The following is a 15224-nucleotide window of genomic DNA, read 5'->3' as shown; positions in this document are numbered from 1 at the left end:
TCAGCTACTTACGCATGTAACTTCCTATTGATCATCACTTTATTTTCTAATATTTTTTAAAAAAATATCAACATATAATTTGATAAATATTATGAAAATACATGCACATTTGACTTAATTATAATAAAAAATAATAATACTTCATTTTGAATTTGAAAGAATATATAATTTTATATCTAAAATCATAGATTAACTACGATAAGAATATATAATTTTATAAAAATTGTAATTTATTTTATAAATATAAATCATAGGACAACTCAAAACATATTAAAAATGAAAATAAAATATTAACCAATTGTTACAATTTAGTTATTTTGTAAAATTTATATATATGCATGAGACTTCAGAACATTATCTTTTCGTTATATTAATTTATTTAATTTGGAATCAGACATTTTAGTTTATTTTATATTTTATTCTAATCACAATATATTTTAAGTTATACATAATCTTCATAAAATATATTTACATATCTAAGACAACAACTACCTAAATGCAAATAAGAAATTAATCAAAGTTTTAATATATACAATAAAAAATATTACAATTGAATTCATAGATGCAATCCAATTTACCCGAATGATAACCAAATTGGCTGAAAAAAAAACAAAACTGATTAGATATAACATATATAAAATCATATGTATAATTAAAGTAATATAATATTATTAATATAAATGATGCATATAAATTATAAATTAATTTGAAATTAAAAGTAAGTAGCAATTAATTATTATAATATATTTATTTTAGAAATATTTATATCCGTGCATAAGCACGAGAAAATCACCTAATGAAAATAAAAATGATTTGAATATTTCATAGGTGGCAGCTGCCCCCCTTCCTCCTTCTCTCCCTCCGCCACATGATGGTGCTCTTGGCCAATTTGTTCACACGTATCGGCCTTTATCTTTAACTCGCAGGTCACGCTTTATTTTTATAATTTTCTTTGTCTGAGTTCAAATAGATGAGACTGAATTGTTGGTGAGAATGACCTTTGAAGTTAAAAAATTTCACGTGTGAAGAGTATGTGGTTTGTGGTGGCTATAACTTAAAAGTCAATATTTTCTTTGTTTTCCATAGAAAAAGATTAAGAGTTTCATATTACTGGTTACAAACAAGTACAACTCCTCATTGGCGCATGAGGATCTCCGGTTTTGGTCTGGCGTGTGGAGATGTATAATGCTCCGGGGTCATCAGCTCCGTTCATCCTCTCCGTTCCTTGTCTCCTCCGTTCTATGGCTCTGGCGTATGGTGAACTCAAACCGGACTTGCGCATGTATTGGTTTGTGTTCTTCACGGGTTTGTTTTAACTCGTTTGCGGCTCCGATCTGTCACCAGCTTCTTCTATGGTAGTGTTTTTTTTTTTGATAAACTCTATCGGCTGATCCGGTCGGCCTCGGGAGGAACACACTTAGTGCTACAAAGTAGACTGGCTACCACACTGCCTAACCCGAGTTTGAAATACCTTCCGACTAATGCCAATAGGTGAACCGATCATCTGTTACGATCTACCATGTAAACCACTTGGGCCGAAGCCCAAGCTCAAACTGGCCAAGTGATGATAATTTAGTTCCCAGGGGGGAATCGAACTCAGGACTGATGTGGGTACACACCAAGCCCCAAAAAATTGCCACTAGGCTACCACCACTTGGTTTTCTATCGTAGTGTTAAATGGACCACTCTCTAGTTCTTAGAAATGAAGTTTGTGTGGGGTCGGATCCTCGCTAGTCTTCGAAGCTCCTTACCTCTTTTCCGTGGTGCCTTGCTTTGTTGTTTATTTTTGCAGAAGGCAGTGTATCAGGCACCAATTTTTCTTTACTCCTGTCATGTGGTGTCTTTCTCTGTGGGCATAAGAAGTTTGAATCGGTCACTGAGTTTCTTATGTTTTTCAACCGTGTCCAAGTGTCGGTCTCCTTGTCCTTTCTTGCTTCCATTTTTCGTCTTGCAAGGTAATGGCCAAAATCAAAACCCTAGACACAGAAACAGATAGTCAAGACAAATCGAAGCTCAAACCTAAATATCCCCCAAATCAAAACCCTAAGAAAGAACTAAGAAGATTGAACAACTCCGATTATAATCGGCGGAGATTACAAAGTGATTGTAATCGGTGGTTTTCAAAGAGGAAAAATAAAAGAAGGAGGACGACAGAGAGATGTGACACAACGAGTTGAAGCTTTCAGACGAACTTAGACGGGCCAGAGAAATAGGTCCGTCTGTTTGAGAAAGAAGAGTAGGAGACGAAGATAGAGTTCTGTTTTTTTTTTTACTTCTTAGTTTTTAGTTTTTATTTTTTATTTCATTAAAGTAAAATGTTAATTTTATTAACTGTATTTTAAAGAAAAAGACAAAACTGAATTTTCATTATTGTTTATACTATATGAACAATGATTTTGGTTTTAATTCTAAGGAGTCAAGAGTATAGTTGTTTTGTTCATTTTTGCTAAATTTCCCGTCAATTAAAATACCACCCTCTACTGGTGCTGAAGGGCAGCATATATGTATGGTTTTCGAATACTTGGGGGATAATTTGTTGATTCTCATTAAGTATTCCATTCTGACTACCGTGGCTTGGATATTCATATGGTTAAGGAGATTTGTTATCACATGTTGGTTTTGGTTAGACTACTTGCAAAGAGAGCTTTCTGTTGTACACTCTGATCTGAAGCCTGAGAATGTTTTGGTACCATCAATGATTGGTCCATCTAAAGTTCCTAGGAAGTCAGGTGTGACTCTTGTTCTCCCTAGTAATAAGGATAAAACAGTTGACTCCAATGGAGACTTCGTCAAGAATCAAAAGAAAGATGTGCGAAGAGCATTATTGAATATGACAAAGCTCATGGAGTGGGATCAGCTGTTAATGGAAAACCACTAAACTCGAGTGAAGAAGACTGTCCTTCTACTTCTGCATCTAGTGGATTAGAAGTGAAGCAAGGAGGTAAGAAAGGGAGTCGATCGAGTAGAAGTGACCGTGTGGCATTTGATCGAGTAGAAGTGTAAACTTGTTGACTTTGGAAACGCGTGTTGGACTTACAAACAGTTCACAAGCAACATTCAAGCGAGACAGTAGAGGGGTCCGTAAGTAATCCTTGGATCTAAGCAGTGTTCTAAAATACGGTATAGGTGTCCGCCTAGGCGGCGTTTAGACGCTATACAGTAGCCAACCGTACTGTTTTTATATTATACAGTGTTTTATGCGAATTTATATAATTCGAGCGAATAATAGCGTTTAGGCGGACATTATGCGGTCTACGCGGACGCTTAAGCGGATTTTAATCATTAATATTCAGAAAAAATAAAATGTTAATATTATTATTTTATTTTATTAATGTTATTATTTATATTACTTTTACTTATTTTATGTATTTATATGATTGTAGATATTAGTATAATTGTTACAAAATAATTTTAAATTTATCATATTTATATATTTAAAATGGCTTTAATTTTTATAATTTAAAACTATTTATATATGTAAAACTATATAGTTATACATAAAAGTGGATTTAAAATATATTTATGTTCAGTTTTTTCAGAAATAATGTATATATATTAATCGTATACTTATATTTCATGTAAAAGTATATATCCGTATATAACTCGTTTAGGCGTCCGCCTATACGGCTATGTGCTATACAGTCATCTCACGCGTAATGAATGCCTATCGCGTTTTAGAACACTGGATCTAAGTATACCACATCGGCTGATTCTGGTCGTTTACGTGTATATGTTTTGAACTTGCCACTGGAGATGTACTGTTCGATCCCCATAGCGGAGACAACTATGATAGAGATGAGGTAACTGTGGTTTGGTTTCTTGATTCCAGTGTTTTAAAATACACTAGGCGTTCATTACGCGTTAGATGACTGTATAGTGTCTAGCCGTATAGGCGGACGCCTAAACAAGGTATATACGGATATATACTTTTACACGAAATATAAGTATAAGATTAACATATATATATATATATATATATTATTTTTGAAAAAACTAAATATAAATATATTTCAATTCCACTTTTATGTATAAGTATATAGTTTAACATATATAAATAGTTTTAAATTATAAAAATTAAAGCCATTTTAAATATATAAAAATGATAAATTTAAATTATTTTGCAACAATTATACTAATATCTACAATCATATAAATACATAAAATAAGTAAAAATAATATAAATAATAACATTAATAAAATATAATAATAATATTAATAGTTTATTTTTTAAAATATTAATGTTTAAAATCCACCTAGGAGTCCGCGTAATATCCGCCTAAACGCTATTATTCGTCAAAATTATATAAATCCGCATAAAACACTGTATAATATAAAAACAGTGTCGTAGACCGTATTTTTGAATAAACAGTACGGTTAGCTGCCGTCGTAGACCGTATTTTTGAATACATTATTGTAGCTATATGCTGTTGCTTGTGAGCTAATTCACTTGTTGCGTCTAACAGGAGCACTTGCCTTTGATGATGGAGCTTCTAGGAATGATGCCACGCAAGGTAATAGAATCATTAGCAGGCTTTTGTTGAACTACTTCCAACCATTCTAGACCGTCTAAACTCCAACTCTTTCTCTGTTGTGTCTTGCAGATAGCTTTAGGAGGCCGTTACTCCAGAGATCTATTCAACAGGCACGGTGATCTTGGACACATCAGAAGACTCCGTTTCTGGCCTATGAGCTCAGTGTCTCTTACATTCCTGGATCAACTCTGGTCATCGCTCTCTACAACCTTCTCCTTCACCCAAACCTGAAGCAAAGCTCGATACAGAGAGAAATAAGAGAGAGAACGAGGAGCAAGAAACTGTGGAAATTAAAATGAGAAACGTTGCCATATCATCCTCAGAATCCAAACCGTAATTATAGTGAGCTCTCGACTACTTCACATGTGCAGATTGATATACCGTTTGTGTACTTATAAGAAACAGAAGCTGTTTATTATTTTACAAGACAAGACTTGAAGACATTGACCAGAACACAAAGAAAAACAAAGTTCAAAGCATAAAGGTATAAACCGCAGAGCTTTTCTTCCTGTTTTGCTTTATTACAGCTTCCCTTTATCTCCCACCGTGACATTAACCTTCCTATCCTCTTCATCCATCTCTCCAACGTCGTTAAAAGTTTGACCAGTCATCTGATCCGCTGCTTTCAGCTTCGTCGCAACTTGTCCAGGCCTCGTGTCTTCTACTACGTCAACTGTCACAGTCGTCTTCCCCGAGAGATCGTCATCACCAGAGGGTGTCGTACCTGTCAGCTTGCTCTTTATCGCTCCTGTCATGTTCCCTAATGCACCCATTATCGTCCCTCTCCCTTCTTCACCTCTACAAAACAATTAAAAAAAATGAAGGCTTCCGCCACTATATATTAAGACCATTCCGTCCTTGCAATCTCCATACCTTTGAGAGACTGAGTCTTTAGTCTCACGAGCTTTATCAGCGGCTGATTCGGTTCTCTCTTGGGTCTTCTTAGAAGCCTCCTCTTCAAGTTCTTTACCCTCAAGTCTCATCTCTTCCATTTTACGCCTAGCTTCTTCTCCTGCCTCGTTCATTTTCTCCTATTAATCAACACCAAAATATTTTTTTAGTATATATCTTGGACATAGAAAGAGCTAAGCTAATTACCTTGGCGGTTTCTTTAGTCTCAACGGTTTTTTGTTTTGTTTCCTCTGTCTTGCCCGACAAGAATCCCATGGCCCTCTTCGCCGTATCCACAGCACTATCCTTCAGTTCACCAATCTTGCTCACTCCAGCATCTTTACCTTCTGTTGCCTTCTCCGCCGTATAGTCCTTATACTCGCCCAATTTCTCAGGCGTCTTATCTTTTGCTTCTTTTGCCTTATCTGCCGTGTAACCCGCTGTTTCCTTTGTCTTCTCAGCTGTTTTATCTTTGGCTTCTTTAGCCTTCTCCGCAGTGTAGTCTTTATACTCGCCTACCTTCTCAGCCGCCTCTCTCGCCTTATCTGCCGTGTAGTCTTTATACTCGCCCACCTTCTCAGCGGTCTTGTCTTTTGCTTCCTTTGCTTTATCTGCGGTGTAATCCGCAGTTTCCTTTGTCTTCTCAGCTGTTCTATCCTTGGCCTCTTTAGCCTTCTCTGCGGTGTAGTCTTTATACTCCCCCACCTTCTCAGCTGTCTTGTCCTTAGCCTCTTTCGCCTTCTCAGCAGTGTAATCTGCTGTCTCCTTTGTCTTATTAGCAGTCCTATCTTTAACCTCTCCGGCCTTTTCTGCGGTGGCGTCTTTCACCTCCCCTGCCTTCCCCGATGCAACCTCGGATCCCTCCTTCGTCGACTCTGCAGCATCGTGGCTTTTACCAATCACCGCATCTTTAGTTCCCTGCACCGCCTTCATCACTGAGCCTATAATCCCGGGTCTTTCAGTTTCCTCCACCACCGCCGAAGGATGCTCAGTTGTTGTTGTCTTCTCAGTCACCTTATACGTTACACCTCCTTCGTTGACGTCTCTCAAGTCGTCAGCCGCGAGCCTCGCCGCGGCCTCAGCTCTCTCCGCCTTGGCTGCTTTCTCTGCCTCTCGTTGTCCTGACGCCATGATTTGTTTGGTTTTTTTTTTTTTTTTGCTTGAAACACAAGAAAGCTTATGATGAATGCTTGCTTTTCTTTCAATTTATTTATCTTGTTAATTGTCTACTTAGAGCTGCTTCGTTGGTTTTATAGCAAGCAGCTTGGTTCTATTGAGATGCCATGCAATGCTCTCCGTAGATTTATAACTGCCACGTGTAGTTTACTGATCTCATTTTTTGCCTTTTTTATCTTACAAGTAGCCTTGTGCGGCGACACGTATCTGAGAAGATAGCTGAACTCAGGAACCATGCCACGTGATCTCTTCATGCAACGGCGCCTTTTGACTTAACGTATAAGCAAGTAGTTGTGGTCGGTTATAAAATAATAACAACAACAATACTAATTCAAATTGTTAAATCACAGACTCCAATTAAAATTACTATGTGTACCAATTTAATCAGGAAAGTTAAGAGAGCTCGATACAATCTTCGCACAAACGAGTAGTTTTGTTTCAGTGTTTTGTTATGAATGAATTCGATTACTTGTATTTTTATAGTTTAATATAAGTAAATATAAGTGTCAATATCCAACACAATGTTTACTTTCGACGTAGCTTTCCAACTCATCTTGCGACAACTAACTTTAGCAATACTCATGATCCGAGTAATCTTTGTTCACAGCTCCTGTTTTCAAGAGAAACAAGATTTTGATTTTGTTTAACAAAAATTAGCTTACCCAAATTTTTGTAATAATATATGGTCTTTTTGTTTTCAGAAAACTTAATTTCATTACCATACGTTCATAATTGTTCTTTTACATTGTTATTTATTGTTTCGTTGTTTAGTTAATTTAGCTAGTTAACTATTATTTGTGTACCAAGTTGAATTGTGTGATGAATAGAGTCTATCCATGAGTTCCACCTCTATTTAAAGATTAGTTTGGATTCTTACATTGGTTTGAAATACCTTTACATTAATATAAAAGAAATGATTATAAGGTTAAAGCTCACCTTCATTGATTTTTTTTTTGTTATTTACCTCATCATGTGCATGTGTTATCCTGTATGTGGTTCTAGAGCACGAAACCTGTAGTACAAATGATCATTTTGTTACCACACTTCACAAAACCTTAATCTCACAAAAATTCTAAAATTTATGACTTTCACCAACCCAGACTAGAAAGTGCAAAATTGCCAAAATTAGGGTTGACATTTGGATTATATCTATAGGTAGATGATATTATTTGAATTAAAACATTATGTAAACTAGTTTCTAGAATTAAACTTTAATTTAAATATTTTGGCTTTCAATAAACATATATGCGTTTTAAATGTGATTTTATAAATTTAAAATGGACCTAAAATATTTTTTCACCCAAAATAAAAAATCTATTACCAAGTCACCGTGGAAAAGTCAAAGGAATGTTATTCCCCACCCCCAAAAACAAAGAAAAAAAAAAGAGAATTGAAAATAGAGCGGTAAACTGAGAGAAATCTGCATGGCCACACCAACAGACGAATTTCCCGTTGCAAATTAATCCAAGTTAAACTATATATAACTACTTTCATAAGTAGTGCTTAATACATTCTTTTTTTACTTTTGATTACGAAGACAACAAAATGGATACTACACACAGCTGTCGTCGAGGCTACATCTTGCTTCTGGTTCTATCTTATTCCTCTGCGTTTGGTTTAGCTTCCAATATGAGTATTTCTAATGATACAAGCGGCAACAAAACCGACAGTTTCTTTGAATCTCAAAGTACTTCCACTGAATGGGGCACAGACATGGGCAACAAATATATTATGTGTACAGAATCTAATATGGACATTCCATGGATGATTTCTTGCAATAAATCTAAAGAAGTTTTTACAAGGATCAATTTTGCTGATTATGGAAATCCTTCGGGTAAGTGTGAACATTATAGACACGGAAATTGCGGTGCAAAAACTACTATGGAAGTCGCCAAAAAGGTTAGCAAAAATTAACGATATATTTTGTGGATCAGTGAACAGTAAATATCGCAATGAACATTAATGTGAAATATAATTTATGCAGAATTGTCTTGGAAAACACCAGTGTGTGTTTAAGGTGTCGGACGAGATGTTTGGTACAAGTCACTGCAAAAAAGAGGCTAAGTTCTTTGTTCAAGTCACTTGTACAAAAGCTTAAGTTTCTTAGTTGCTCCTTAATTAATAAGGTCTTTAAGAAAATGGTTGCATGGTTTATTTTCTTGTAATGATCAAGCTCTTGTTGATTATTAAAGGAATGTCCGACATAAGTTATCTATTCTATTTGTTATTTTGCAACACCTATTGACGTCGATGCACCCAGCGTAAACGAGCATGATTAACCCAAGAAACCTTATTAGGGTTTCTTGATGTTTATTTAAGTAAATAAATGTACTTGAGAACTCTAGTTAAGAAACTATTAGATTTTTTGCTCTAATGGTAGTTTCTTAATAAAGGGTTCTTAAAAAAAAGTATTAAACATTGTTTTATTAAAGATAAAATTTATTTATTAAATAAAACATATTAAAAGATAACATTTTCAAAATAGATTTTAAAATAAAAAAATTAAAACAAAGATTAATAAAATAAACGAGAATAATTTGAAAGAAGCATCCGAGCTCAGTTGTTGTCTTCATCACGTCCAAATTTACGCCATATATGTTCAACCAAATAAGCTTTCAGTTGTTGATGCATTTGTCTATCACAAATTCTAATTCGAACACCCATCATATTGACGATGTTTGTAGAGATATTTGTAGAATAAGTGAGATCCACATCTGAACTTCCGTTGTCTTCTCCTTGTTGGAACTCGGAAACATCAAATTGAGTGTATCCAACTCGTTCGTCTTCTACTATCATATTATGGAGTATGATACATGCTCTAATAATCTTCTCAATTTTGACTTTATCTTGTTTGGGACAGGTTCTTCTTCTTCTTCTTATATTCATCTTCTTGTTTAATGTTCGTTTGTTTTGGCTTATTAAATTTTTGGTTTTAGGCAAAAGGAAGAACCGAAAACGCGAGGTGAAAACTGATGAACTAGTCCACACTCTGAAGAAACCGTCCCAAACAAAACGAACAGGGGTGAGTTTCACTCTCCATTGTTTGTTATATATATGAGGAGTTAGAGATAGTGTTAGATTTGTGTATATAATGACAGAATAGAAGTGCAGATAAGGAGGCTAGAAGGAAAAGACAAAAAGAAAGGAGCAAAGATCGTTGAAGAAGCAAAGAAACAACAAGTGACTCTTTTAGTAGTTGGACAAGAGAAGAAACCTCCTGTATGGAGGCTACTGAAGAGATGGGCTTGGAAGAGACGCCGTGGACATGCCGGTGTTCTCAAATACTGTCTCGAAAACGCTTCTTGCATGACCATAGCTGTTAAACCAAAGAAGCGCAAGCATGGTGGTTACTTAATCACCACCAAACGCCACAAAAACTTCTGGCTTCTCGCTTAAGAACACCAAACTGCAAGCTTTTCATCCTTTATTTTGTGTTTGTATCATCAAAATCTTTGAAATAAATTCTCATTCTTCAATGGATTATTAAAATAACAAATGTATCTGCACAAGAATTACCAACAATTTTTCCCTATCCTCAATTGTTTAAAAATGATTCTGTTAATAAACACAACACATTGGAATGCAAGTGAGACTACTGAAGCCAATGCTTATAAGAAATACGGTGAAGCTGATCATACCCCGCAAGCACTCTTGCTCCTGCTACACCAAGAAGCATGTTGGCAGTAACTCCTCTATACAGCGCAAAGAGCCCTTCATACTTCATTATCTCTCTCAATGCGTGCATGGCATTCCTGTATTTAACAGGCTGTCCTGATGTAAGCATCATTCTCCTCCTAATTGTGTCAAAAGGGTAAGCAATGACGCCTGCAGAGGTAGTAATGCTCCAACCTAACAAAAAGCTAGCCAAGAAGTTTTCCTGTCACAAACTCAAAGCAACCATTTATAACCACTGTTTACTCTTACTCTTAGATTAAGCAATGATAACATACCTCTAAGGAACCAACTAAAACAATGGGTTTGATAGTATCATACATTCCAAAATACATCCCCCGGTAAAGAGTGATCCCTAGTATCGACACGCCAAAGCAAAGGCCTTTAACACCGTCACTTGAGAGAGTTTTGCGGTACACATCGAGCATCCCTTTAAACTGTCTCCTGCCGCTAACTGAACATTCTTTCGCATCAGTGCCTAAACGAGTCCTTGCGTAATCAAGATGATACAAAAACAACGACGTTGTAGCTCCAGCAGCGCTTCCAGAGGCTACGTTTCCAGCGAACCACTTCAAGTAGCCGTCCTTCTCTTTAGAACATCTGAGACGGGTCTTGAAGTAACCTTTAAAGGAAAAGTTGGAAGTCTAAGAGGAATTTAAAAGAGTCTCTTAACACACAAAACAATACTCAAAAGTGTCTAAAGATTAAGCTCTCTCTTTTAATCAAACCTGTGTAGGGTCTTGTGAGATGTCCTCTCCAGAAGGATAAAACACCTTCTTCTCTGACGATTCTGACGAAGCAGTTACCTAGACCGGTGTAGGATCTTGTGAGATGTCCTGTTTTGATCATTTCGCCTTGGTTTTGGAGTAAAATCTTCACCCTTTCGATTGGAGCAGCTGCGGATTTGGCGACAATGGCTGCAGAACCTCCCATCATGAAATCCGTAGAGAAGATTCTGAAGAAGACGAGAAGACGAACAATAACCGAGAAAAAGAAAAGAGAGAGAAAAAAAAAAAAAAAAAAAATAAAATTGATGGTTAAATGACACGTGTGATCTTTCAAAGCTTAATGATCGGTCACCAAAAACCCATATTAAGGATCGGTTATTGCAGTTTCATTTAATTTTGATTTAATTAAATGATGTCATTTGTTTAAAAACCCTCTTAAGAAACTGCAATAATCATGCTCTCATGCTCTTAACCACTTGAGTTTTTTAAGATTTTAGAATTGTATCTTTTGACTGAAGGAGAATAAGTGAAAGAAAGAAGAAGTCAAAGGCTGTGTCACATCATAAATAGAGTAACTAGCGCTAATAATTAACGCATAATAACCAGAGTAACTAGACATCAAGACGACTTTTACTCTATAAGAACACTGTTGAAAAGTAAATTTGATTTGGATAACATTATTGGGTTAACAATTCAGTAATCATGTGTTGGTCCAAACTTAAAATCATGTGTTGGTCCAAACTTAAGCCAATTTCTAAAGAAATCTTCTATTTCCTTTTTTTTTTTTTTTTTTTTTTCTGTGCACCAGAAATCTTATATTTCTTTAAGGTAAAAAATCTATATATTTTATAGAATTGTCTAGCTAATTATGATTAAAATATTTGAGAAATTTTTTTATATTCTGGAGTCTATAAATACTTTCACCTTTTTTTTTTCATTTTGTATCATTGAATTTGTAAGAATTATCCAAGTAATAAAAAATAATGTGCATTCGGATTCTTAACTAATCTTTGACTGCAGTGATGTTTAATCCAGCGTATCCTTGCATTTAGTGTTTTCTAGAACAATCAATTATCACAGACTAACTCCAAACTCTCTCCCAAAACCCCATCTTGAAACTCATAAATTATAATAAAAAACCGTTGTTTCAATTAGTTCACTGCAATATATTATTTCTAAAAACAGCTTACTAGATACTCCCTCTGTTTCATAATAAGTGTCATTCTAGTTTTTTTTTGTTACACAAAAAATGTCACTTTACAATTTCAATGCAAATTATACTTACTTTCAGCTAAAAATTAATTGTAAACTGCATTGGTTTTATAAATAATTTTATTTATCTCAAATACTATTGGTGAGAAAGATGTAATTAATGACAACTTACATATATTTTCATTAATTTATTAGTCTGTGTGAAAAATATCAAAGTGACACTTATTCAGAAACGGAAGGAGTATCTAGTTCTCATTTCTAAAAACACCTTACAAGATATCTAGTTCTCTCTGGTTTGCCAAAAAATCACCTCAGAAAACTGTTTCCCGAAAATGAAACACAAATTTGGAAAACAATTTTTCCTCCTGGACTGATTCAACCTCTCAAATTGAAACATGAATAGCTCTCAGAATATACTTATATATTTAACAAAGCTAGATGTACGTGAAATATGAGAGAGATATATCCAACGGCACCAAGATCTTTTTCTGGATTGTTCTAGATCAATTAGCATCAGGCTCGTGTGGCATAACGGGGTGTTTATAGAGATTCAGAAGTGTAGTTGAGGTTAAGTTCAACAGAAAGAAGAACCTGAACAAAAAATTGCTGCAGCGCATTAGCGATCCAATTTCTGTGTCAACATTGTACTATATTTACTAAACTTTGTTCCATTCTCATGATTGGTTCACCAATTGAATGCATGCATATATTCAAGTGAGTACGGCGAAAATATTGCAAAATTTCATTACTCTGGCTATATATATATATATATATATATATTTATATATACTTAGTAATTATTCAAAGTTTTGGTTTATTAGGTTAGCTAATTCTTAGATAGTTGTAAGTTATGCAATACATGCTTTAGAGTCTTGGCCGTGTTTTCAAGGGTGTTTTCAAGAATTACATGGAATCGAAAGCGGGTACGCGAAATCATAATGAATGGAAGCTCAAAAGCGAGATTTTTAAAAAAAAATTAGGAAGCTGGTATGTGTTGGACGCGTACATTCATTCACATATATATATATATAAGGAAATTTTATAGAATTTATGATTAAAAGTTATATGATTAGAATTAAAAATAAGGTGATTTTACAAAAATGACCCAAAATTGAAGTCAAATGCAAAACTAACATCATTTTAATGTCAACAATATTTACCACAACCTTCCCATGCCCTCCTTAACTTTTCTCAATATTTACAAAAATGCTATTATAATTTAATTCCTTTTATTTTCGAAAAAAAACCAAAAAAACTCTAAAAATTTCTTCTTATTTACAACAATGGCACTCTTATCAATTTTTTCCAACCACCATGAAAAACTATGTTTGAGGTCTTAAAGTTCAAGCATTCATTTTCTATCTACTTTTTTCTCATTCTACACCAACAAATCTTCATTTCCTCTCCACTTTCATCTAAAAACTTTCATAACTTTCATTTTCATAGACACAAAATTCATATTTCGGGATTCTTCAGTAAAGAATGGTGAAAACAACTTCTTTTGCTCAAATTTGGAATTTGGACGGTGGAAAAGGTTGGAAACGAGCTTACACCGAAAAGGGTAACTATTTAAACAGTTTTTCGTCAGTATTCAGATCTCGCGATAGTAGACTATTTTGTATGTCTACGTATATGTGTAGACTTATTATGTGGTCTAATTTTCAACGAATATGTTAGTTTTGCAATTGACAAAATTTATATTGTTTGTGACGCAAGCTTCACTAGAAGTCTACGTCTTTATCTTTGAGAACAAAATTTATTTTTGGCAGACTTACGAAAAACTAAGAGGTTAGATTTGCATTTGACCGAACTTTTGACTTTTAATAGTTGACTTCAACGAAAGTCTTAAAAGTCTGCATCAAGCAGGCTGCACTGGAAATCTGCAAGAGGTCAATTTTGCATTTGACCAAAACTTTGACTCTTTTATTAGACTTCTTATGAAGCCTACTCTACAAAAGCATGTTTTGTTTTTGACTAAAATTATAAAAATTTGACCAAAAATTAATAAATGTTTCTACTATTCTTAGGAAAAAATGTAAACTGTATATGAAGTCTACTATTTTATTTTAGTCAAACACAAAAATAAGCCGCCAAATTGGAGAGTAAACTTGATAGACTTCCATTGAAATCTACTCGTCGAAAGTCAAATTTGGTCAATTGCAAAACTGAACTTTTTAAAAAATTTAAAATGTACACTGCATATGAAATCTACTATTGAAAGTCAAATACTGGGTGAATTCTAGCAATTGCAAAACTAACCGTTTTTAGAATGAAGATTGTCTATGAAGTAGACTGCCTATAAAGTCTACTTGTATAAATCACAACTTTTTTCAAATAACCCAAAGATTAGACGTCATTGCAAAAAATAATTTGCGAATTTTGTCATTGCAAAAACCAACCCAAAGATTAGACGTCTATGGTCTACATAAGTAGATTGAAACGAAAGTCTACTATGTTGTATACTTCATATGAAGTCTACATAGAAAATTCTATTAAAAGTGAATTTGTGTACTATTCATTAAGGTTTTTTACGATTTTATTGTTACATAGTGTGTGTTAAGTAATCATAATTGTCTTGAATAAGTACCAAAAGATAAGATGTGTAATTATGGAATTATCAAATTTTTGGTTTGACTATGTTGTTAGCTAATAAGTGTAGACTTTTCTGACAATCTATAAACACTACAAGAAAACATGCCTATTGCAACAGAAATTTGCAACAGAAATATTCCCTCGCAAAATTGCAACGGAACTACGAGTGAATAGCGACGAGAAACAATACCCTCGCAAAACGCTTGCAAATTTGCAACGAAATAAGTTCCTCGCAAATTTGCGACCAGTTTGCGAGGGAAATATGACAAACCGACGCAAAGCCGACGCAAATTTGCGATGAAAAGTCTTGTCGCAAAACCGTTGCAAATTTGCGAGGATTTTGCATTCGAAGTGCATTTCAAATTATTCTCCTTGCAATTTCGTTGCAAAACAGATAGGTTTTATAATACACGTTTTTTTT

General features: G+C 34.5%; 4 protein-coding genes and 1 pseudogene across 4 annotated transcripts; 3 read left to right on the top strand and 2 right to left on the bottom strand.

Annotated features, from left to right (window-relative positions):
• The first annotated feature begins 1178 nt into the window (after positions 1-1178).
• On the top strand, positions 1179-4763 carry LOC106338672 (SRSF protein kinase 1). Its single transcript, XM_013777597.1, is given in 9 exon segments — positions 1179-1305; positions 2493-2557; positions 2560-2619; positions 2621-2845; positions 2848-2979; positions 2981-3107; positions 3694-3800; positions 4464-4511; positions 4602-4763. Coding segments are annotated over 9 exon segments (1053 nt in total).
• A 178-nt stretch (positions 4764-4941) lies between these two features.
• LOC106340390 (embryonic protein DC-8) lies at positions 4942-6618 on the bottom strand. The gene is made up of 3 exons (XM_013779271.1): positions 5631-6618; positions 5406-5563; positions 4942-5330 (listed from the first exon to the last, which is right to left on the bottom strand). The coding sequence occupies exons 1-3, from the start codon at positions 6552-6554 to the stop codon at positions 5054-5056; spliced, it is 1359 nt and encodes a 452-aa protein (XP_013634725.1). The 5' UTR covers positions 6555-6618; the 3' UTR covers positions 4942-5053.
• Positions 6619-8114: 1496 nt separating this feature from the next.
• Positions 8115-8819, top strand: LOC106341215 (beta-galactosidase 14-like). Its single transcript, XM_013780023.1, has 2 exons — positions 8115-8498; positions 8584-8819. Exons 1-2 carry the CDS (start codon positions 8145-8147, stop codon positions 8695-8697), a joined length of 468 nt encoding a protein of 155 aa, XP_013635477.1. The 5' UTR covers positions 8115-8144; the 3' UTR covers positions 8698-8819.
• Positions 8820-9398: 579 nt separating this feature from the next.
• On the top strand, positions 9399-9995 carry LOC106338671. Its single transcript, XM_013777594.1, has 3 exons — positions 9399-9459; positions 9536-9621; positions 9711-9995. Exons 1-3 carry the CDS (start codon positions 9399-9401, stop codon positions 9993-9995), a joined length of 432 nt encoding a protein of 143 aa, XP_013633048.1.
• A 196-nt stretch (positions 9996-10191) lies between these two features.
• On the bottom strand, positions 10192-11216 carry LOC106341547 (annotated as a pseudogene).
• Positions 11217-15224: the final 4008 nt, after the last annotated feature.

Source organism: Brassica oleracea, chromosome C4 (assembly GCF_000695525.1).
Source record: "Brassica oleracea var. oleracea cultivar TO1000 chromosome C4, BOL, whole genome shotgun sequence".
Lineage (NCBI taxonomy): Eukaryota > Viridiplantae > Streptophyta > Magnoliopsida > Brassicales > Brassicaceae > Brassica > Brassica oleracea.
Note: the sequence above shows the minus strand (reverse complement) of the source record. Positions and strands in the feature narration are given on the sequence as shown.

Bases quoted from the DNA above. Each gene is read 5' to 3' on its own strand.
- LOC106340390 (XM_013779271.1), bottom strand. From the start codon at position 6,554: ATGGCGTCAGGACAACGAGAGGCAGAGAAAGCAGCCAAGGCGGAGAGA. The intron at 5,564-5,630 runs GTAATTAGCTTA...GTTGATTAATAG, and splicing joins AGACTAAAGAAACCGCCAAG to GAGAAAATGAACGAGGCAGG. The intron at 5,331-5,405 runs GTATGGAGATTG...ATTGTTTTGTAG, and splicing joins AAAGACTCAGTCTCTCAAAG to AGGTGAAGAAGGGAGAGGGA.
- LOC106341215 (XM_013780023.1), top strand. From the start codon at position 8,145: ATGGATACTACACACAGCTGTCGTCGAGGCTACATCTTGCTTCTGGTT. The intron at 8,499-8,583 runs GTTAGCAAAAAT...TAATTTATGCAG, and splicing joins CTATGGAAGTCGCCAAAAAG to AATTGTCTTGGAAAACACCA.
- LOC106338671 (XM_013777594.1), top strand. From the start codon at position 9,399: ATGGAGTATGATACATGCTCTAATAATCTTCTCAATTTTGACTTTATC. The intron at 9,460-9,535 runs GTTCTTCTTCTT...TTTTGGTTTTAG, and splicing joins CTTTATCTTGTTTGGGACAG to GCAAAAGGAAGAACCGAAAA. The intron at 9,622-9,710 runs GTGAGTTTCACT...ATAGAAGTGCAG, and splicing joins CCCAAACAAAACGAACAGGG to ATAAGGAGGCTAGAAGGAAA.